The sequence below is a fragment of the Mercurialis annua genome, linkage group LG1-X (genome assembly GCF_937616625.2).
Source record: "Mercurialis annua linkage group LG1-X, ddMerAnnu1.2, whole genome shotgun sequence".
In the NCBI taxonomy this organism is placed as follows: Eukaryota; Viridiplantae; Streptophyta; class Magnoliopsida; order Malpighiales; family Euphorbiaceae; genus Mercurialis; species Mercurialis annua.
Genome location: NC_065570.1, coordinates 62,021,711 through 62,045,614, shown reverse-complemented (window position 1 = coordinate 62,045,614; position 23,904 = coordinate 62,021,711). Strand labels below are relative to the sequence as shown.

At 32.0% G+C, this 23,904-nt stretch overlaps 4 protein-coding genes and 1 non-coding gene across 5 annotated transcripts; 3 read left to right on the top strand and 2 right to left on the bottom strand.

Annotated features, from left to right (window-relative positions):
• The first annotated feature begins 692 nt into the window (after window positions 1–692).
• On the top strand, window positions 693–2,049 carry LOC126667682 (F-box protein At2g27310-like). The gene has a single exon (XM_050360732.2). It carries the CDS (start codon window positions 837–839, stop codon window positions 1,878–1,880), a length of 1,044 nt encoding a protein of 347 aa, XP_050216689.1. The 5' UTR covers window positions 693–836; the 3' UTR covers window positions 1,881–2,049.
• A 3,577-nt stretch (window positions 2,050–5,626) lies between these two features.
• On the top strand, window positions 5,627–7,292 carry LOC126665434 (photosystem I subunit O). The gene is made up of 4 exons (XM_050358252.2): window positions 5,627–5,795; window positions 5,875–5,950; window positions 6,022–6,201; window positions 7,080–7,292. The coding sequence occupies exons 1-4, from the start codon at window positions 5,687–5,689 to the stop codon at window positions 7,168–7,170; spliced, it is 456 nt and encodes a 151-aa protein (XP_050214209.1). The 5' UTR covers window positions 5,627–5,686; the 3' UTR covers window positions 7,171–7,292.
• On the bottom strand, window positions 6,981–7,052 carry TRNAQ-CUG (transfer RNA glutamine (anticodon CUG)). Its single transcript has one exon. It is a non-coding gene; the product is annotated as a tRNA-Gln (tRNA).
• A 9,100-nt stretch (window positions 7,293–16,392) lies between the features above and the next one.
• On the top strand, window positions 16,393–19,508 carry LOC126671907 (uncharacterized). Its single transcript, XM_050365763.2, has 3 exons — window positions 16,393–17,395; window positions 17,498–17,542; window positions 17,990–19,508. Exons 1-3 carry the CDS (start codon window positions 17,009–17,011, stop codon window positions 19,376–19,378), a joined length of 1,821 nt encoding a protein of 606 aa, XP_050221720.1. The 5' UTR covers window positions 16,393–17,008; the 3' UTR covers window positions 19,379–19,508.
• A 1,063-nt stretch (window positions 19,509–20,571) lies between these two features.
• On the bottom strand, window positions 20,572–22,912 carry LOC126672313 (bifunctional nitrilase/nitrile hydratase NIT4B-like). Its single transcript, XM_050366279.1, has 5 exons — window positions 22,763–22,912; window positions 22,438–22,617; window positions 22,023–22,316; window positions 21,296–21,574; window positions 20,572–20,919 (listed from the first exon to the last, which is right to left on the bottom strand). Exons 1-5 carry the CDS (start codon window positions 22,836–22,838, stop codon window positions 20,783–20,785), a joined length of 966 nt encoding a protein of 321 aa, XP_050222236.1. The 5' UTR covers window positions 22,839–22,912; the 3' UTR covers window positions 20,572–20,782.
• Window positions 22,913–23,904: the final 992 nt, after the last annotated feature.

The following is a 23,904-nucleotide window of genomic DNA, read 5'->3' as shown; positions in this document are numbered from 1 at the left end:
TTAATTACCGGCTGAAGCCGGAAATTTTAATTAAAAAAAAGTACAGTGAGAGATGACGTGATATCAATTAAATATGCAATTCAATTGAATATGACTCAGCAACATGCTAGCCATTAACAATGTTAACCAAAGAATTCAAACTTGTGCAATTTGGCTATATATATAATTTAGTTTTTGTTCAATCTACATCCATCTAGTACATATATCAAAGTCGATCCCAATTTGGTTTTCAATCTTTTTCGTGTTTAATTTGTGTGAATATTATTATATTGATTGGCCTCTAGAATACTACTTAATGTTTTAAATTTCTTAATAATCTACCTACTAAAAATATAAAAACTTAACAATTTCTGAAAATTATAGGGATGCATATATACATATTATATACTCATTAAGAAGTAAACGTTGATGGGTACTTAGCCCCTAATAAATAAATGATTAATAAGGAGTTGAATAATTATAAATGAAAATGAATTAAGTTGGGTGTGATGTATGAGAGCTGTTGAAGGATTGTTATCAGCATATAGATAAGTATGCAATGTCATGGAAGTCATTCGTCATTGCCATTTTTCAATAAGTTGAAATTTCAAACTTTCTGTATTTGCTCTTTAATATTCAATTACGCAATAATTACCAATAAATCAAATGAAAATGGTTTTGCATGCGAATTTTTTAAGAGATTACAAAGATGCTTCCTTTTGAAAAGTTGCCGCTCTTGACTCGACCATATTCACTATAAAAACGCATCATTCTTTAAGCCCTATTGATTTGTCACTACTCAAACCACCTAATTCAACATTTCATAACTCAACAAAACCAAATCATTATCATCATCCATGGTTTCTCTTGCTCCCTCTACGCCGCTACCAACAACCGCCGATCAAGATGAAACCTTCTCCGCCCTCAATCATGACATCCTCCAAACTCATATCCTCACCCGCCTCGACGGCCCTACCTTGGCTTCTGTCTCCTGCGCTTCCTCCGACTTACACAGCCTCTCCTCAGAGGATAAACTCTGGCAAAATATTTGCACATCTACTTGGCCATCCGTCAACGACCCCCTCATCAGCACCCTTATATCTACGTTCCCGTCGGGTCACCGGTCGTTTTTCTCGGACTCGTATCCTCTCCTCCATCACCAACGCCCAAGCTGCACCAATCTTGAAGCTTTATTTCCGACAGTAACAACAACAGAATTGGTTTCAGCGGTTGATATTTATTACCAAAACGTTCCAATCTTTTCCAAAGTTGAAAAGACTGAAGCAGTAACGGGATGGTTCTTGAATTCTCCGTTCAGGGTGGACTTACTAGAGCCGAAGGAGTTTGTGCCGACACGGATACAACAGGTAGGCGGAGAAGATTCTTGGCTGAAGCAACTTGAAGAGAATCTGACGTTAAGCTGGATATTAATCGACCCGAAAGATAAAAGAGCGGTGAACATGTCAAGCAATAGGGCAGTGTCAGTGCAGAGACACTGGTTGACAGGGGAAGTGCAGGTGAAATTCGCGACAATCTTGGGCGGAGAGAGAGGAGGAGGGGGAGAGAAAGCGGAAGTGGGGTGTGAAGTGGTGGTGACTTGCGGAGGGAAAGAAGGAGGGGAGGTTCAGGTGAGAGACGTGAGTATGGGGATGGAGGATATGGAGGGAAAGGCATTGATGGGGAAAGAAAGTTTGGTGATATTAAAGGAAGCCATGGAAAAGGGAGAGAGGAAGAAATTAGTTGCAGGGAAGGGAATGAAAGAAAAGTACGGAGAGTTTGTGGAGAGGAGAAGAGAAAGGAAGGAGACGAAGGAGAGAAGAGAGAATGTTTTGGATTGGATTTGCATCGGCGCTGGTGTCACATGTTTCGTCGCCTTTTGGTCCTTCGTCCTCTTCCGGTGACACATATACATGCAATGCAATAAGGAGTATAAAGAAAGAATTCATTTTTTTATTCATACATATATACTTACTTGTTTCTACACAAAACAACTCAACTCATGATCATCTATTCATTCATTCACAACAACATTTTGTCACTTGCAATAAAACATATATAATGGTTTGCTCATACTCATACTTCCTTAAATCCATATTACTTTTTCCATCTCTAATTGATTCTCATATCCAATCAATTTCATATATAACTGTAACATTCTTCATTCTTGTCAATTGGTACAAGTACAACACTCGTTAAGGCCGTTGATAATATTTCTTTCTCATCTTTCCAATAATTAAAAAAGAAAAAGAAAAAAGCAACTAGCATATATTCTTGTCACATCAACCAACTAAACACATTGCCTTTTCAAACTAAGATATTTGAGTAAGGCTGACTCTGTTTTCTCATATATATATTTTAACGCAGGTGAGGACTTGACTTAATGGCCAGGTCCTTATACAGTTATTGCATGAGATCGGGGGTTGGAATCCTCCATTCTCTTCAGGCCGTGATTTATCTGATTTAATTTTAAAAAATGTATATCAACTTCTGCTAACATCCGCTAACAACTAATTTTAGAATAGATCTACCTCTGATAAATATATATATTTATTCCAATAAATAGTCAACGCGTCTCTTTGTAACACATGGTCATTTAATTCGATTTATATGTTTTTGAACAACTAACCCTTAAACTCTTCATTTTTGGATCAAATAATCTCATAATTTATATTTGTATTTCAAAAAATGAATTTAAAATAATTACATCGTTACAATGAGGGAGGTATCTAATTACTTTTTTACATCCCTCACCTCCGATTAGTATTTTATGCTTTTTAAAAATACAATTATCGGGTTATTTGACCTAAAAATGAGAAGTTTTAGGATTATTTGCTTAGAAAAGTATAAATTGGATTAGATGACCTCGTGTCACAAGTTTAGGAGGCGCGTTGACCCTTTGTTCATATTCTAACTTAACTATTATTTTCTTCATAAAATATGAAATATATAATTTAAAAAGACAACTATGAAAAAATTACATTTTATTCAGGCCAAATACCATAAAAAAAAATCCGATCTTATAATCCCTTTTTGATCCTATGTTGATATTGAAAATTTGTCAATTTTACACTATTTCGCATTTTATCTTTTCAATTGTACCCTGAAATATTAAATTGACGTCTTTTTTATTTGAAAAAAATTCAAAAACGTTCCCCATATATACCATATACTAATTGTACATGTTTAAACTTTATTTAGATTTAGTTAAATTAATTAAGAATTTAAATTTGATTATGATTTTTACCCAGTTTTTAAAGATAAAGGAATTATTTGTACTTGTTTGAATGGAAATGAATTTAATTTTATCTTTAAACATGGTAATTTGAATGATTTCATCATTTAAATAAAAAAATTGATAAAATTAAAAAATTGGGATACTTGAAACAATAAAATGTGAAATAGGGTAGAATTGACAAATTTTCAACGTCAGAGTAGGATCGAAAATGGGCTACAAGATCGGTTTTTTTAAGGCATTATGTCTTTTATTTATTGAATTATGTTTTAGGAGCAGTCAAGTTATGGTAAGAAGCTAGTGATGCTCTCCGGGTTAAATATTTTATAGGTTACCGAACTATTAATTTATTTCAAAAAAAGTTACCGAACTTTGATTATTTTAAAAAGATTACTAAACTTTCAATTTGTTTCTAATAGATACCAAATTTTAATTTATTTCAAAAAGGTTATCAAACTATCAATTTATTACAAAAAAGATACCAAACATTATTTTTATTTTTAAAATATTACCAAAAGTTATTTTTTCTAATCATTGGAATCACACGAAACAATTTTAAAGTAATTATTCACCATATAAACTATAAGTGTATAAATTCTCAATTTAATTAAAAAACCTTTCGTTGATTAAAAAAATTAATATTTGATAACTTTTTAGAAATAAATGAAAATTCGGTATCTTTTATAAAATAAAATAAAGTTCAGTAACCTTTTCAAAATAAATTAAAATTCGATATTCTTTTTGAAATAAATTAAAAAATTAATAATTTTTTTAAAATAAACCAAAATTCAGTAACTTTTTCAAAATAAATTGACAGTTTAATAATTTACAAAGTATTTAACCTGATGCTCTCCATTCAAATAGTAGTGCTCCTTACAAATTCAACATTTATCTTATCGGATTGGGATTCCTTCAAGTTCATTTGAACTTGAGAGGGTCATGTTTACGATCTAAATCGTTCATTATAAAATGAACAGTATAGATTAATTTAATTAAAATTGTGCTTTTCTGATCTGCACCATTTATTTTAAAACGAACGGTGTAAATCGTGAACATAACCCCCTCAAGTTCAAAATGAACTTGAGGAAATCCCAATTCTTATTTTTTTTTAACTTTGGTGGTTTTGTTTGAGAATTCCACCAAAAATAGCACTTTCTATATTTTTTTTCTTGTGTTGTTTTTAGGTAATATTAGTAGAATTTTGAGTCATTAAAGAATTTGCCATGTTTGTTTGTGCTTCATATTTAAATTTTTGATAATTCACATTTTTTGGTTCGTTAAAAAAAGTCGTGTTTGTTTTGAACTTCAAATTTAATCAATACCTTAGACGAATTAAAGTTGCTAGAAATAAGCCACTGAAGTATAATTGAAACAGATTACGAAAAAAAGATTTTGAAAATGCAAATGGTGTCAAAAAAATTTGATATTTAAATTCTGCCAATTTGTGACATTGTAAAAATTATCTTTTATTTTTTGTTTGTTGTTTTTCTTCTCTAATAAATCAATTGTTGGATTTAATTTATTTTTTAAATCTTTCCATCAATTGGTTAATTATGTGTTTTGGTATTTATCTCGATACAACTTTGGTTAACAGAAATTATATTTTTAAGAAGTGTTAACACAATATCACAGAGGTGTAATCGAGTTAACTATTTAGTGTAGGAGATTTAAGAAAGATTTTAACTGTAGTCTCAATACCTACTAAAAAAAGAGGCATGCTAGAATATGCTCGACGACTTCCCATTGATTCTCACCAAATATAATTTTTTATTTTAATGAGTGTTATAATCTATATTATTTTCTAATCTCTACACATTGTAGTGTTTTAATCTATATTAACATCTAATCTCTACACGTTATAGTGTTCAATATATATTAATTTTTAATTTCTATAAATCATTTATATTATAAAAATATTAATTTGATATTTATTATTTTAAAAATATACTTTATTAATTTTTACCTAATATAAAAGTTATGATTAAAAGAGTATTATCATCAATATTTTTAAATAATATATTATCAATATTAAAATAAATTTTTATTTTATTAATCTGTATATTATAATTTTTTTTCACATTCCTTATATATACTTTTAATAAATTTATTATTTAAATAAATTATTAATTTAATTCCGCATAAATACGCGAAACTTGCATCTAGTTTTCATAATATTTGTATATTTTGTGTGGAGAAAGATATGAGTGATTAGTTTGATTAGAAGGATGAAAAATGGGTTGGATGGATTGTGAAGCATAAAATTGGGCCTAATAAAGAGAGAAGTCCGTCCTTGCTTTATCTAATGAATCTAAAAATCAAAGAAGCAACCCCACTTTATCCATGCAACTCCAACGTGGCATAAACCCATTGATCCATTCTCTTCCACAAAATCTCAACCAACCCTGAAAAGCTTAATCAGCTCAACTCTCATCTTCTTCAACCAGAACTTCCACAACATAATTTACTGTAACAAAAATGGCAGCAGCATTTGCCACCGCCTCATCCGCCGTCATTGGCTTGGGCAGCACCTCACTCTCCACCCCTTCTCGCATTTCATCTCCCAACAACGTCTGCCTTGCCTCCGGTAAATTCCTCACTTTGTCGCAATTTTTTCAATTGACTATATTACTTCGCTATGCTTAAAGAAAAAGTTTAAATTCCAGGGTTTGTGAAGTCGCCGGTAACAGCTAGAAATCCATTGAGGCAACTAGCTGGGGCTAATGGAGGGAGATTCATGTGGTAATTATTTAGAAAAAGTTGTGAATTAATTGTGTGTGTGTTTATAGCTAATCAATTTAGTGATGAATTAGCTTTGAGAGAAATTGGCTGCGCACGGACTTGAATGTGATAGGATTCGGGCTGATTGGATGGCTAGCACCATCCAGCATACCCGCAATCGACGGCAAGAGCTTGACCGGCCTCTTCTTCGACAGTATCGGAACTGAACTTGCTCACTTCCCCTCCCCTCCTGCCCTTACTTCTCAGTTCTGGTAACTTCTTGTATTTATTCCAGTAGAGTGTCAATTTGCGACTATGACTATGGATCATATAACTCATTTTCAATTATTTTGATCTATTATTCCTTTCAGAGATAAATTTATGATGAAATTTTATTTTTAATTAACTTAGAAATATAATTTATCATGAGTTTTTTTTTTTTTTATAATTGGACAGAGGGAGCGTTTGTGGGAGCAAATAAACCCACGACGTTGACAGTTTGCTATCCAGTGTTTATAGCATTTGAATAAATTATCTATCAAAAAAGGGTTGAAATGACTTTGAGTAAATTATTTGATCCCAATAACAAAGGGTTGAGCCTTTGCTCCTTTCTATTCTATCTGCCAATTATTCTTCAGTCTGATTCTTAATTTGCATAGATTTAAAAAAAAAAGGCCAAATGTCGTAAAAAGGCCAAACCTTTCATAAAAATTTTACAAAAGTCCTGACCTTTCAATTTTGTCGATTTTGGCCAAAAACAAATTATTTGGTTTCAATTGTGGCCAACTCTTAATTTGATTTCAATTTGCCTATGTGACGCCTATGTGGCGCCTATATGGCATGCAAAATATTGAAAGGTCGGGACTTTTGTGAAACCAAATAATTCATTTTTGGCCAAAATCGACAAAATTGAAAAGTCAGGACTTTTGTGAAACCAAATAATCAGTTTTTGGCCAAAATCGACAAAATTGAAAGGTCAGGACTTTTGTGAAACTTTTATAAAAGGTTTGGCCGTTAATTTGCATGGATATAATAAGAAAAAAAAAGAGAAAGGTCCCACCGAGACTTGAACTCGGGTTACTGGATTCAGAGTCCAATGTCCTGACCACTAGACCATGGGACCGATTTTGAACTTGTCTTTGTTGAACAGGTTATGGCTGGTTACATGGCATTTGGGCTTGTTCATCTGCCTCACTTTCGGACAAATTGGCTTCAAGGGCAGGACTGAGGAGTACTTCTAATTTAAATAATAATTATTACTTTTCAATGTTTGTATGATAGTTTCTGCTGTATAACTCGCTTTCCCATCTTCTTCCCATGATGTAAAATACTGCTGTTATTGTCATCTATTTTTCTTTTCTAAGTATCTATTTCAAACTAAATATATTAGAAAACATAATAATTATTCTTATCAAAATTGTACGATTTATGATTCGATTTGTTTACCCCCAAAATTAATTCGAATCTCTGAATGAATCGCAAGTTAAACTGAATCAGTGCGAAATCTACCAAATCTATAATGAATCGTAATGAAACTACCTCATGTGATTTACATCGAATAATTAACCAAAAAAATATATAAGAATTCATCATCCAAATAACACCTTTCATGTGCCAATGCCATGCATTAAAAGGTGAAATGAAAATACAAAAAAAGAGTATAATAAAAAAAAAAATTAAAACAGCTTGTCACTTATCTAATTAAATCAAATTAAACCGTTCAAATAAAAATATCAGACCTTAAATTCATAATATAGAGTAAAATATAGGAAAAACACTGGAAAAACAATTTCAAAGAAATTTATTTAGACTAGTATTTTAATTTAATTTAGTAATTTTATTATAGGAATGTATGAGCTAAATAATAGTAGTTAGAGTTTTTTTAGGAGGAAAATAATAGTTATTTTGTACTTTAGGTAAAAGTACTTTAATTTTACTTGTTAAAACTTTTGTATATAAAGTGGTTATATAGTTCAAACTTAAAAATACATGTAATTTTATATATAACTTTTGCGGATATATTTTTTAAATGCTATTAAAAATATAAACCGAATCTTATGATTCAATTCAACTTTTAAGTGTCGGTTCACTAATCAAACATTTTAATTTTTGATTTGAATTTATAACAATGTATTGATTATGGTAAACTAATATGAAGAATCTGGGTCTTAAAAAAACTGGTCTATATTTAGGTATATAAAAAAATGGCCAAATGTTGTAAAAAGGCCAAACCTTTCACAAAAATTTCACAAAAGTCCTGACCTTTCAATTTTGTCGATTTTGGCCAAAAACTGATTATTTGGTTTCACAAAAGTCCTGACCTTTCAATTTTGTCGATTTTGGCCAAAAATGAATTATTTGGTTTCACAAAAGTCCTGACCTTTCAATATTTGGCATGCCACATAGGCGCCACATAGGTGCCACATAGGCAAATTGAAATCAAATTGAGAGTTGGCCACAATTGAAATCAAATAATTTGTTTTTGGCCAAAATCGACAAAATTGAAAGGTCAGGACTTTTGTGAAACTTTTATGAAAGGTTTGGCCTTTTTACAACATTTGGCCTAAAAAAATTAAATGGTCAACACAAATAGAGCAACAAATCTTTGGTCAAGAATTAAGCACATGATCACCAAATTAGCAAATTATTATTGGATTTTAATGGGTGATTAATTGCATTTTGATTGGTATTGAAGCAAGAATTAGAGAGTTAGATAAAGGTGTAGTGCGGAGCCATTATCATAAATTAATCATTTTCCCCCTTGATTTGGACTCCTGCTGCGGATTGATATGAATGGATTAGAGGATGTTGAAGTATCTTTTGGTGATAATTATTCAATTTGTAGATTATAATCAATTTGGGTTGGGTATAAATGTATTCAATGATCATGTTCCAAGATTCCATTGACGGCGGGTCAATTACAGACAGGGCAGTCAGATTGAACTGTAGAATAAAAGATCTTGCGCAGCCGACCATATAAGTTCAGTTAGTTATTTTCTTATGCAAAAAGTTATTATTTAATTTAGTTCAACGGAGCAATATATAATATATATACTATATGCTAAATAAAGGGAAAAAAATATAAAAAAAAAACTATTTTCAGATGTAGTGATGTATGTTCCAACGAAAGCATGCTAATACAATATTCAGCTGTTGAATTTAAAATAAAACTTTAATTTAATATTCCCTCCATTTATTGTAAGCTAATTGGAAAGAATTTTTTTAAACACTGTATTAAAAAAAATTACAATTAATGAGCTATAATTTAAATGGTATAAATCCCTCATAGTTTGTTGCTAGTTCGTGGGTTCAAATTCTTCCATCAATACTTTTCCTGCCCAATTATCATAAAAAAAGAGAGTATACTTATCTTTCTTTTAGTATTAAATAGTTGTTTTATTTTGTTTATTAATAATTTAATATTCTAATTAAATATTACGAGTTCTTCTTATATATTCTTTATGGAATTCTCCCTTTTTATCGAAGTTGATTTGTCTTTCTTGATAAAATAGAAAGGGTTAAATTTTGAGTTATAAGATGACTCGTTTAAAAACTCATCGAATAGCAACACAATCGATGATTAGCTCAGTATAGTAACCTAATGGAATGTTTTTCTCACCGATATGTTAATCGCAGCTTTAATGGGGACTTCTCATCTCCGTCTTGGTTTATTGATGGGGATGAATGTCTCCGTCCAATTGTATAAATAATCCTATTATTTTCATAAAATATCTGGAAAAAAATTATAAACTATTCAATAACAATAATATTTTTAAAATTAAATTATTTTAAAAATCAACTAACAATTTAAAATATCCAATAATTATAAAAATTAAGATAAAATGGTCAAATAAAATCAAAAATATTCTAAACTTTTTCTCTCTTCAATTGCATTATTTATGATTCATCCTGAGGTATATGAGATAGTCTATGTTAATTCATAACAAATCACCTCAATTCAAAAATAGCCAAAAATAAATTCACTTTGTCGTTTGTATTATTTTCATAAAATAAGCAACAGTAAGATTCTGTCGTTAAACAAGATCTAAAAAATTCAATTGATAATTAACTTTAAACTATGCACATTTTTGTACAAATATAAAATTTAGAACTTATTAAACTCAAAGTAAATTTATTAAAAAACCTTTTATTTTAGCATATAAGCAATTTTGTATATACATTAAAGCTTCTAATGTGTATGAATAAATTCTACTGCAATGCGGACTTATAAACCCGCAGCTCGTACTAAAAATTAATTCTAAAGCTACAGTAGACATAGGAATAGCGAATAAACCTCTAATAATCATTTGGAAAGTAGGGATTTTGTGTGCATTCTTTCACCAACTCAGTATATCAAAATCAACTTTTATGGATATTAGTTGTTCTTCCAAATAATGATCAGACTCAGTTTTCATGCTAGAATAATCTAATAGGTGAAACAAAACAAGATCAAACAATTTAAATGGCATAGCTCAACCAATTATGTGAGGCAAACAAAATAAAGAAAAGTTTAGTAGGCCGATACTCTCACATAATCAATAACCATACAAGTATGCCTTAACCTGCATTTAACTCAATCATGCACGTCAACATGAATTAAATTATAATCAATTGTACTCATGGTAATCACTCAACATGCTATCAAAGAAACGAATAAATAACATTTTATTCCAAACATCATGTTACTACCTACATGGCACATAAACTCATGCAAATCACCGATATCCAAAATCACAACTACAATTATATTGCAACATATTCCGAATGGACATAACATAATTAAATATTAATCATAGTATAGACCCAAGAGGCATGCATCAAACATAATTCAATATTAATCATGTTGTAAAATATCCAATTCACAATGCATGGCACAAACCCTAACTAAGCATAATCTCAACAAATCAACCTATTAACCTATCAATTCACTAATTCAAACTCATAACCACTTACCCACGAAGAAAATCAAGCTCTAAGAGGATGAAATCAAAGACAACCTCCCTAATGCTAGCTTAAGTCAACAATGGAGGTTGTGGAAGCTTCAAATCAAGAAGATGGAGCTTTGAAGACGAAGAATCACACTTGAATCACAAGAGTTTAGACTTTAGGAACTTCAATTGGCAAGGGTTTGGATATATTTTAGGGTTTGGGGAAGAAAAAGGAAATATTTTGGAGTTTGGGGGTGATCAATCGCTCGACGGAAAACTCGTTTGGTCTATTTATGGACCAAACCACCGAGTTAGCCAGTTTTATGGCTGGTTCTGCCAGAACCGGTTGAACCTGAAATAGGCCAGTTCAATGGCCGGTTTTTCCCAGCAGAACCAGTTATAGAACCAGTTTGCAATCTGCCTACCAAAAACGATGCAAACCAGACATATGGACCGGTTCTATCAGTGGTATGGTCCTAGGTCTGGCCAAGGCCTGGAAAACGACTCAAAACATGTCTGAATACACCCCAAAAGCCACGGTTCAAACCCAACATGTATACACTCAACATGAGCAAAACAAATACCTATACAAACGAACATGCCGAAACGCAAATGAACAACTATCGCATGCCGACAAACCAATTGGTAACGGATCATCAAACCGTCAAAACAAGTCGAAAACAGGAAATTACGAATAACACAGTTGAATCTGAAACAAAACCTTCCATGTGGAGAAATCTAAAACGCTTATTCAATCTATTCCTCTTCCTTGTCAAAATAACCCTTCCATGAACATCAAATTTTACAAAACATCTTAACATATATGAAAACTGAGATGGAAGAAAGAGTGGGTGATGAGTTTTGACGTAGCGAAATGGGCAACATGGTGTGGATCGGTTGTTGAAACGTGGGACTTGGTTAAGGTTTAGGCTAGGGTTTGAGTTTTATGTGAGAGACATGACTAATTTTTACTCAAGTTATTTTGAAGGGTTAATGTTGTAAAATTTCACTAACTTTACATGTTTTGTCATTTTAATCACACTGTTTAAAAATCATCATTTTCATACACCAGCTATCATTTTTTCTCAAATCAATACATTGTTTCAAAATCCGGTGAAAGTCGCTGACGTGTCACTATTTGGTTCATTCTGACATGTCATCATCCGACTGCCAACCAGGGGCGTATGCAAGTGCACAAGGGTGGGGTCCATGGACCCCTTCTTTTTTAAGAAAAATAAAATTATTTATATATACATATTAAAAACCCACTAAACTAATATAATAAACTCAGAAATTATTGATAACAATTAGTTATTTGTAAGTTCTTTTATACCATTTAGCTTATAAATAATAAAATTTATTATCTAATAGATTTATGCATTACATAATTTAATACACTTTTAAAATTAAAATAGCAATAAAAAATTGTTTAACCCTAAATTATGCACGCCTTATACCAAAATTATAGATTATATGTAAAATATGAATAAGCATTGTACAATTATAATGTAAATTATACTTTCAAGTAAAAAGAAATCCGTCGAGCTACATGAGAGTTTCAAGTAATTAAAGTTAAATATTAAAATACATGTGTAATATTAAGTGTTTTTAATATTTATATATATTTATATATCATTTAAATTTTGGATATAAAATTATACATTTTTTATATTTTTTTATCTATTAACTACAATTAAATTTTAAAAGTTTATGTTTATTTAATTTTATTTTACAATTTAGTCTTCAACAAACTTTTTTCAATGAATTACTTTAGAGATATAACAATAAGATTTATTTGCAGTTAATTTTTAGGGTTAATTTCAAAAAAAATCACAAATTTTACACGTTTTTTTTATTTTAATCACGCAGTTTAAATTTTGTCAATTTCATGCACGAACTACCACTTTTTTCCAAATTCATACACGGCGCTGAGGTGACACTCATTCATTGGTGTAAAATGACCTCCACCTCAGCGAATTACACCAATAGAGCCGTGACACCTCATCACCGTGTATGAATTTGGAAAAAAGTGATAATTCATGTATGAAAATGACAAAATTTAAACTACGTGATTAAAATAAAAAAACATGTAAAGTTTGTGATTTTTTTTGACATTATCCCTAAATTTAATAAGTTATCTTTTTTCAATTATTTGACTTGACATTTGATCAAATTCATATATGAAAAAAGACCGATGAAGAGTAATTTAAAAAGTACAATAAGAGACGAGTGGCTTAAATTGTGTTTAATAGCGTATATAAAAAATAATTTATTTAATAGTGTGAGTAAATATAAGATATTTTCATAAAATGAAAATTCATCGAGAATAATTATAAAAAATCATTTTATTATTTATATTATTTTATTAAACAATCTATATGTTTATACAATTTAAATTTTTAGTATATATGTGGACCCCACCATGCGGGATTTCTAGATCAGCCACTGCTGCCAACTCAGCGATTTTCGCCGGTTTTTTATTCAGTATATCGATTTGAGAAAAAAATGGTAGTCGGTGTATATAATTGACGACTTTTAAATGGCGTGATTAAAATAACAAAACGTGTAAAGTTGATGTGTCTTTATGACATTAATCTTGTTTTTAATTAGAATGAAATAAAGGAAGTCAAAAAAATTTAATGTATTTGGAGATTATATTTGTATATATTTTTGTGGAAGAGTACTCTTCATTTTGTTACCCAAAAGAAGGATATATTGCAGAACTAAAATATAATTAGTTAAGGATAACATGTTTGAATCATTATCCAGTCTTTGATGTCAAATGATAGAGCAAATCGATAATCAATTGATATCATAGTTGGGTAGTCCTTGAGACAACTGAATAAAGACGTACAAAGAAATTCTGTCAATATTAATTAACCATCACAATTCACAATTCCACAATAAATTAATTCCATTGCACCTTCAATATATGTATACACTCATGACTCATGAATAACCGTAAAAAAATTCTTCATGACTTGACCATAATGTCTTCGTGACGTGCAGGTTCTGTAACATGGCATTTTCAATTACTACGGAATTTTGAATCATATCTAAAAAATAAAAGAAAACATTTACGTTTAGGACTAAATCAGCACATAAGTTTATCTATAAATGGTTCCACGATGAAAATATATTTTATTTAAATTTCAGTAAATTACTCTTTTAATGTAAAAAAAATTAAGGGTTATTATATTTTATTATTTAAAATTTAATAAAAATTAATTTAGTTTTAAAGATTACTAAAAAAAGAAATAAATATTTAAAATGAATATTAAATAATTTTTAAAAGTGGAAAGAAAGGGAGCAGTTACATTTAATTGATATTGGGGTGGATTGTAGTGTTTGGCATAGTAGCAAGTGTCCAACATAACGTCTCCGAAATGTGGGTAGCCATGCACGTACGTCCACAAACACCGCCTTTGAGACGGGACGTTGTGGTGAACCTCTTAAATTCAAAAATCCACTACTACATATAAAAGGAGGATAATTTTGTTTACTTCTAAATTTTTAATGTCTTAATTGAAGATCAAATTAACCCTTCATGTATTTTATGACTCAAAAACATATTTCAATGGCATAATGTTTGTTTCAATGACATAAGCGGTTTTTTTTAACTATTAGATAGACTCAGTCTATCATATTATCCATAAGATAAGTCTAATAAATTATAGCACGTCATTTAAATAATGACATTATTATAATATCACTACAAAAAGGTGTGAAAAAGTAAATTACGATAATGCTATTATTTTAATGACATATTATAATTTAATAGATTAGTTTATGGATGACATGATAAACTAAGTCTATTTACAAATTTCTCCTTAACTTTGTTAACTGAAGGGGGCTCACTGAGCCATTTTAAAATGTTAGGTTTATTTTTAAGATAAAAAGGCTACAAGGGGCAAATTTCTTCGTCATATAAATATTAGGGTTAATTCTATAAAAAATCACGATTTTTACACGAATTTTCATTTTAATCACGACTTTTAGAAATTGCCATATAAAACCATGACCTTTCTTTCTTTTTTTTCAAATCTATCACCGACTATTTTTTCGGTGAATTTTACCTTTCATTTTTTTTTCAAATCTGCCGGATTATGGTGGCCACGTTATAAAATATACACCAAAAATTAATTTGGGTATAAATTTGAAAAAAAAATAAAAGATCATAGTTTTATATGACAATTTTTAAAAATCGTGATTAAAATAAAAATTCGTGTAAAGATCGTGATTTTTTTATGAAATTAACCCTAAATATTATGGTAACTTTTTTAACTTTTTTCAAAAGTAAAACTAAGCTAGACTAACAATAATCTTGGAATACCTCTCAAGTTTCTCTTAGAGCCGTTAGTTGGTGGGTACCCAGCTAGGCCTCGCACTAACTTTTTGTGTGTAAATAACAATCAGACCGCAATTATTGTGTCAGTTCTTATAAGGTGTATGAACAAAGGATCAATTCAGCCCTTCAAGTTGGCACAAAACATAAAAAAAGTTATGAAAATCAGTCCAAAAACTCCTGATTTTTGACATTTCATTCGGAAACACTCTTCCTCATTTCACCCCTCCATTAAAAAATGGCAAAAAATTAAAATACTCTTTAATATTTACTCCATTCATAAATTGATATTTAATAATTTTTATATTTCGATGATAATCTTTATAATTCAATTTTTAAAAAAAATCATAGTATTAAAAATAAATAAAAAAATCAGGGACTTTTTTTATACTATTTAGCTTTTACCCATTTCTCTTCTTTCTTTCAGTCACTCTATTACCGACAACCTTCATCGCCGCGGAGCAACAAACATTAGCATCCACAGCTCTTCGCACTAACACCTGCCGTTCTTCGCGCTCACATCCTGTCAATCGAAACCGGCAACATCACTTTGTCGCTTCGCAACCTCATCAAGAGTTCATTTCAATTGGTATACTGCTTGCAGCAACAACTACAATTAAATCGCAATCACCAAAGCAAATAACGTTAGTTCAATGACAAAAGAAACATTAAATAAAAAGGCTATATCAATTTGGCAAAAGTTAAGGATCTTTTGTCCGATTTTGATAGAATTGATTATATTTTATAGTTCGTGCCAATTTGAAGGAGGTAAATTAATCTTTTGTTCTAAGGTTTATGTAACAATGTTGATTGATGGGGAGGGAAATGAGTACATATGTAGTAATTAATATATTAGCTAGATGGATCCATCACTCTCACTATTATTTTTGTCTACTTTGGGGTAATTCTCTGAAATTCAAACGTGCCCTTGTTCTCCAATTCAATGACAACTTTGTATGTCTTCCCATTTTTTGTTGCCTTCTTCTCTTTTCTATGCTCCAATTCCAATCACAATTGCTTCTTGTTTCTGCTCAAACTCTTTCCAAATCAAAATAGGCTAACAAAATTAGATAGAACTGAAATTATCGCTTTAAATGTTTGAGTTTATTTAGTCATTATATCTGTATTATAGTAATTTTTATCAATTAAATATAAAATAACATGTATCAATCACACCAAATAAATAATAAAACGAGTGATGATGGTAAGTTAATGTATCACCTAATAAATAAACATAATTGGGTCAAATTGGAACAATCTTTACAAATGTGTCATAAAATTCAAATACAAATCAGACAACTTTCATCTCTTTTTAATCACCCAATCCACACAGTCCACAACTTATGAAACAAACCAAACTTCTTCCTCTTCTATTTTCTTGACAGTCTGCTCCCACTTTCTTGATTCTTCGTCTCTTTTCTTTCTTTAGACTGAATCTTTGATTTTCCTTCTTTTTCTTTGAGGAATTCAAGGCAATAAGTTTGGACTTCCCTAACACAGCAAAAGCAAAAAACAGAGATATAGATGGACCCTATCTTTCAAACTTTGGCACCCAAATCTTCTGTTTTCCTTTGAATTCTTCTCCCCAATCTAATCTCTATGCTCTCGTTTTTGAACATTTCTTGAATCTTGAGCCTTGTTCTCTTTTTTTTTTATTTCTTTGACATTTTGCTTAAATCTGACAGCCACCACATTTCATATCTAATATTTCCTTTTATAAAATTCTACACGCAATGACATGCCATGAATAGATGATCCCATTAATCTCTCTCATTCAAACTCCAAAAACGGTAACGTTCTTGATATATGGAATCAAAAAACAGGGAGCAGTGCAAGATCAGAAAGAGAGGCAACTCGTCGTCTTCATCGTCATCAGTAGTCCAAAAATACAGATTCAAGAGAGCAATTCTTGTAGGAAAGAGAGGCGGGTCTTCTACACCTGTCCCCACTTGGAAAACCGCTACGAAATCTCCGGCTTTATCATCATCCATGCCGAATGCAGAGCCCCCGCCCTCGCAGACCAAAGAAGCTTCTGTTTCTGCAAGAAAATTGGCTGCCACTTTATGGGAGATCAATAAGATCCCTGCACCCAATGGTTTGCATCTTGTAGGAGATACCAAAGAGCTTAAAAGCAGAGAAAAAGTTGCAAAATATCCACATTTATCAGATCCTTCGTACACTCCTACTTCAGAGGTTAATTGCTGGACCATTTCTCTTTATGTAAATAATAGTTTTTTTCTTCTTTTTGGGTTCATTTGTTTATCTGCTTAACTGTGTCTTATTGCTATTGTGCAGAAGATGGATCGATCGAGTAGAGCACAAAATGCTAGTTTCATGGAGGTATGTTCCAAATTTGATAGTAACATAAACTCAATTATTCAATACATGAATTGCATTATGAATACAAGTAGAAATGCTGTCTGCATAATATAAACTGAACTAGAAATAAGAGCAGTTTATTCAAAATAAATTGACTAAGACTTAATTGAAAAAACTTTGCGTGCGGGTGTCAATTTTTGTATATATGTCGTTTTCAAATCATGTTAATGTGTTTGAAGTTCGATGGCAAGATTAGGATAGAACTGGACTAACACAGGAAACATGTTCTAGTTGGTGTTTTGAAATGCCACTCAACATGGCTCCACATCACCTGCAGTTTGTATTTACTTATCTCATTAGACTAGGAAAATAGACTTCAATGCATAATTGAATATCTCAATAATTAGCTCTATTAGCAATCTTTGAGGACATTTTTCTGATAAAAGTAAATGTTCTAAAAAAATGCAGATTGAAGGTCATAATGCTAAAGGTAGGACTCGTAGGGAATGTTTGAAGGATGTTAGCAATGGTTTAACCGCATCCAAGGAGCTTCTGAAAGTTCTATATCGTATTTGGGGTGTTGATGAGCAGCATTCATCAGCTGTGTCTCTTGTCTCAGCACTTCGTGTTGAGATCAATCGAGCCCGCGTCCAGGTTGACCAACTGATCAAAGATGAGAGGTCTAACCGCAATGAGATAGAGTGCATTGTGAAGCATTTTGAGGAAGAAAAGGCAGCTTGGAAAAGCAAAGAGCGGGATAGAATTCGCAATGCCATAGCATGCATTTCAGAAGAGCTTCAAGTCGAAAAGAAATTGAGAAAACAGACAGAGAGACTGAATAAGAAGCTTGGAATGGAAGTAGCAGATGTCAAGGCATCTCTGTCTAGCGCATTAAAACAAGTTGAGAGTGAGAAGAGGGCAAAGGAGATATTGGAGCAAGTATGCGATGAGTTAGCCAGAGGTATCGGACAAGATAGAGCTGAGGTCGAAGAATTGAAAAGAGAATCCGCAAAAGTTAAGGACGAGGTGGAAAAAGAAAGGGAAATGCTTCAGCTAGCTGATGTGTTGCGTGAAGAAAGAGTGCAGATGAAACTCTCCGAGGCTAGATATCATTTTGAAGAGAAAAACGAAGCAGTTGAGATGCTAAAGCATGAGCTTGAGTCATACCTGCAACAAAAAGTTGGTGAAGGAGAAAAAGGTGGTGGATCTCCGAATTATGAAAGAATCAAAGAACTCGAGGCTTATCTGAAGGAAATCCGACAAGGCTCATGCCCAAGGATTGAGACAGAAGAAAATGAAGGGGTAGCAGAAAATGGACATGCTCATGATGAAGATGAGTCGGACAATAGTGATCTTCACTCCATTGAATTAAACATGGATAACAACAGCAAGATCTACAAGTGGAGTTATGCTTGTGATGACGGTGTTGCATCAGACAGAGATTTGAAGGGGAGGAAATCTATTTCTGACAATATTCAGTGGGGAAGCATTTGTTTACAGAGAGGAAATTCGTATAGTGTTGATGGTCCTGACAGTGATTTTATTAGTAAAAATCAAGAAATTTTGAAATCATCCCATAGAGAAAGATCTGCTGAACTTGATTCACATTCACAGACACAAGATCATGAGTTAGATGGAATCATGCAATATAAATCCGTCATTAATAGCCTCCGAGATCATATTCTGTCCGGCGCTAGAAGGCAACCGATACTAAGCTTTGCCAGTCCAACGCGGCCTTGGCAAGATTCTGGCAGCGAAGTTTCCGATAGTTCACCAGTACTGCAAGGTGATAGTTTGAAGCCTCGCGTAATGGGAACAAAAGGTGAACGGCGGAGTTTAACAAGTTCAAGACATTAAATTATCTTGTTTTTACAGAAATGTTCAAAACCTCACAGCAAGCAAGCTGTTCATTTACATAAGTCAATTGTGAAACGTCAGAATGTAAAATAGAAGTTATATACAAGCTGTGTCAACCACAATTTCATTCTTTTGCTCGCGTAATTACAGATTTTCTTAATGTATACTTCTGTTGGGTTCATTTAAAAACATATCATATGCTAAAAGATTAAGATAATTAGCAGAAAGAAGTATTAATAAAGACAAACTAAAGATGCAGAGAGGTGCCAATAATAAGTTTGCAGATCAATGCTAACTAAGAGAGAGCCAGCCTAATGTTTGAGGATAATTATTGGAAGTGCATTATGTTAAATGAGTCCTTAACATTCATTGTATATTTGTTAAATGAAATATGCTAACTTATCTTAGGATGAAGAAGCTTTTGTGAAAATAATAATTGAAGAACATGTTTGGTGAGTCTTGTCTGGTTGCTTAGGGTGGGTTCTTCATCTTCATGCTTCATCTGTTTTGTCTTATACTATTTAGACAAGCACATGGCTGGCTTGGCTTGCAGCGAGGTTCATTATTATGCTTTTGCTTATAATTGTACCCCAAAGCATCCTCAACCATACAAATTTATTATTGCAAAACAACATTCATGCACCATTTTAAACATATCTACCTACAAAATGTTCAAAGCTCATCAAACAAAACCCAATAAGCACCACCTAACTACCATGTTCTTACTGATTAATCAAATGAGGATTTCCATTTACATCATAAATCTCCCATGCGTACTCCAATCAAATCCATTCTTTAAACATTCTGTGCTAATCCATCACCAACTTTTAAATGCGCTGCTCTTATACAAATCACTTTGATTTCTTATTCAAGTAGCTCAGCTATGATTACTGTTCAACTACAGGTGCACTCATGTACCCATCAACTAACAGAGATTTTCATTTTTTCAAATCCGAACAGAATTTTTAAAGCGGTAAACCAAACTAGTCGGTTCAGATGATTTTCTCAGTTTGAGACATTTATTTTTCGATTTCATTTGTACCAAAACTTTGACTAAAACTTTTTACTTCAAAACCAATCTAAACCGAAATTCTATTTTTTTTATAATATCAAACCTAACCAAAAAATAACCTTTTTACAATATCAAACTAAACAGAAGAGAACTGAACTTGTCGGTTATCTTTGATTAACAATTATAGAAACACTAATAATGAAGACCTTTTATTCTTCCGAAAATACTAACACAAGTTTATTTTGATAATACAATGCAGAACCCAAGCAGAATATATCAGACTGCTGGTATGAATAGAAACACAAGCAAGTTTTTCACGAGATAATTTGAAATTACAAATTACATAGGAGAATATTACACATTACATAGGAGCACAGGAGCTTGAGAATAACTTAGGCTTTTGTAGCTGCTGATGTGAAGGTAACTGTTTCAGTTGGATGGTCGCTTACGTTCAAGCTGAGAATGTCAGGTCTTGAATAATGCCCAACCACATCAAAGTCAAACTTCGCCCGTGCTATTTCTCCAAGATCTAGGCATGAATCAACCTCATCAAGATCAGACATCCAGTTTCACAATACTAAAATTACTCAGATGCTTTCAGAGCAGATAAAAAAATCTAGTCTTCCTAAAGAAGGGTAAAGTAAGGGATAGCTCCCATTTTTATATTGTTTGCATTTGTTTCTTGTCCGATCAAAATGCCTCCTAATTAAGCATTTTTAAACTTCTATTCTAACAATTTTCAGTCCTGCCTGTGATCAATGGCAGAAGCTTAATTTATTGTTATAAACTTCTAACACATGCATGTACATTAATTATGGAACCCAAAGATACAGTAAATATCGAGCTGACAAGTTTTAATAATGTAAAGAAACATATAATATAATCTGTGCATAACATTTGCATACCTAGGTCTGCCGTTATCATACCCTCCTCATTAATAAGAGGTCCTGCTAAAACATTTCCCAAGGGTGATATGATGCAACTGCCTCCAGTAGCAACGTAACCCTTTGAAGTCTGATCGTCTTTTGTGCCAGCGGGAGTGTTGTCTGGAGGTGGATAATCTTCCTTGCGACCGATTTGAACAGCGGACAGGACGAAACATCCACCCTCAAGAGCAATGTGCGTCATCGATGCTTGACAACTTTCCAAGGTGTCAGCAGTGGGGGCACAATATATTTGAACACCTGCAGCAATACAATATCCACAGATCAAATATAGACGTTAGACAGTACATATGCTAACTCTCTTATAGGACACGGCAGTTTGTTTCCAACCAAACAATAATTTCCTGCATAGCATAATAATCAGTGGAATAGCCTATGGTTCCAATGAACCACATATGATGCCTAAAATTACAAGTTCAAAACTAAAAGCTCAACCTAGTGATCATAGGAGAAATACATGACTCATTGACGAGAAATACATGACTCATTGACTAGAAATACATTCTTGTAGAAATACGTAGACAAGGTTCAAATTCGACAAGAACCTTCACTAACAAACAAGATCCGGAAAACAGTTCAGACATTTTCTCAGACTTAAAGCAGAACTGCGGAAAGAAAGTCATCAAAAAAAAAGTTTCATTATGTGTGGTTATGCTAATGCTAGTAGTGTAAGAAGCAAACATTTCACCTTTAGCATACATAGCTGTCCTCAGAAGTGGCACTCTATTTTCCCAGCAAATGACAGTGCCAATTTTTCCAATTGGACTGTCAATAATGGGAAAAGTGGATCCATCCCCGCACCCCCAAACTATACGCTCGCGGCCTGTTGGCATGATTTTTCGGTGCTTTGCCAAGTAATTACCTTGAGGATCAAAAAAGAGCACAGTGCAGTAGAGGGTATATCCATCCCTCTCTATCACACCCATCACCAAATATACCTTGTGTTTTCCAGCCATAGCTGCCAATCGGTCAACTTCGGGGCCTAAAATTGGATTCTTTTTAGAAAATGCAAGGGATAAAGTAGTAATTGAATTTGTGGCATGCTATGAACAGAGGATTATTAAAAAGAAAAGGAAGTAGAGGGGAAATAAAAGAAATCTTGCCGGGCACAGGAATGGCTGAAGCATGATACTTCTTAAACTCGTCTCCGCCCTTTGTTCTTCTATCCTTCATGGAGGCACCAAAAGTGGAACCCCAAGGATAGCCACCAACAAATCCTTCTGGAAATAAAACCAGCTTAGCTCCATTTGCCGCTGCTTCTCCGATTAACTTATCAGCCTTATCTGTATGCATCAACATATTCAAAATTTAGAGTGTGTGCTTTCCTCAGTATAAGTAGTAATAATCAAACAAAGCTAAAGGCATGCAGCATTAAAGTAAACGAACTTACTAGTGAAATAATGATCAGAAATTGACGAGGAAACGTACCCAGAGTGGCGGGAGTGTCATAGAAGACAGTGGAAGCCTGAACAATAGTAACTCGAACAACTGGGTCTGCTCCCATTTTCACTATTTTTTGTAAGCTAAGCTGCCAAGTCTTCAATTTTCTTAACTTACTGTGAGATTTCAGATATAGCACATGTGGCTGCCTTTTCTATTTATACAGTCCTAATAAATTTCGGGTTTATTTATTTTAAAATATTAGTCGTTTTCTAGTACTCATTTATTTTAGGGTTATCCTCCGAAAAAACCTTGAACTTTTAGCCCTAATTTGTTTGCTACTTCACGTTGTAAAACCACCAAATATATCTAAATTACGACATTTCACTTTCAATTGCACTCTCAAACATCAAATTGACATCTTTTCTCTTAAAAAAAACTCTAATCAATACTTTAAATTTTAATATATATTCTAATTAGTGCTTAATATTATATTTAAAACAAGAAATAAAACTATTCTTTTTAAAAATTATAAAACTTAACAGCAACTTTTTATTTGATATAAATATATTTATTTTGTAAAAGTTTATATTCGCAAATACACAGCCTCGACAAAATTAATTGTCGATATTTTCGATATTTGAATGATTTTTTCGCTACTACCCAACCCGCTAAAAATATTTATATTCAATAATTGAGCAAGTTACTTAAAGGCTCCTGAGATATACCATAATTAACAGTTTGGTATCTCTTGTTTCAAAAGTCTACTTAATGGTCCCTCGGTTTTAATTCCAATAACTGAGAGATCCATCTGTTAATTTGAGGGATCAAATCGTTTAACGGATTGAAACTCAAGTACTAAATCGTTTAAAAGTGAGGGATCAAATCGTTTAATAAAATTAAAAGTGAGAGATCAAATCGTTCACAAAATTAAAGGTGGGGTATCAAATCGTTTAAAAATAAATGTCAAAATTAATATAGGAACCTAATAGTTAACAGAATTAAAATTGAAAAATCATTAAGTAAATTTTTAAAATAAAAAGTACCAAATTGTTAAATGTTAGCAGAATTTGCTCAATAATTTATATGACACTAATCAAATCAACTTGAAACAGCTCAAACTTACAAGAATCAAACTAAGATCTCAAACCATGCAAAGGTCAAGAACCAACTTACCCTTTCTTGACAGA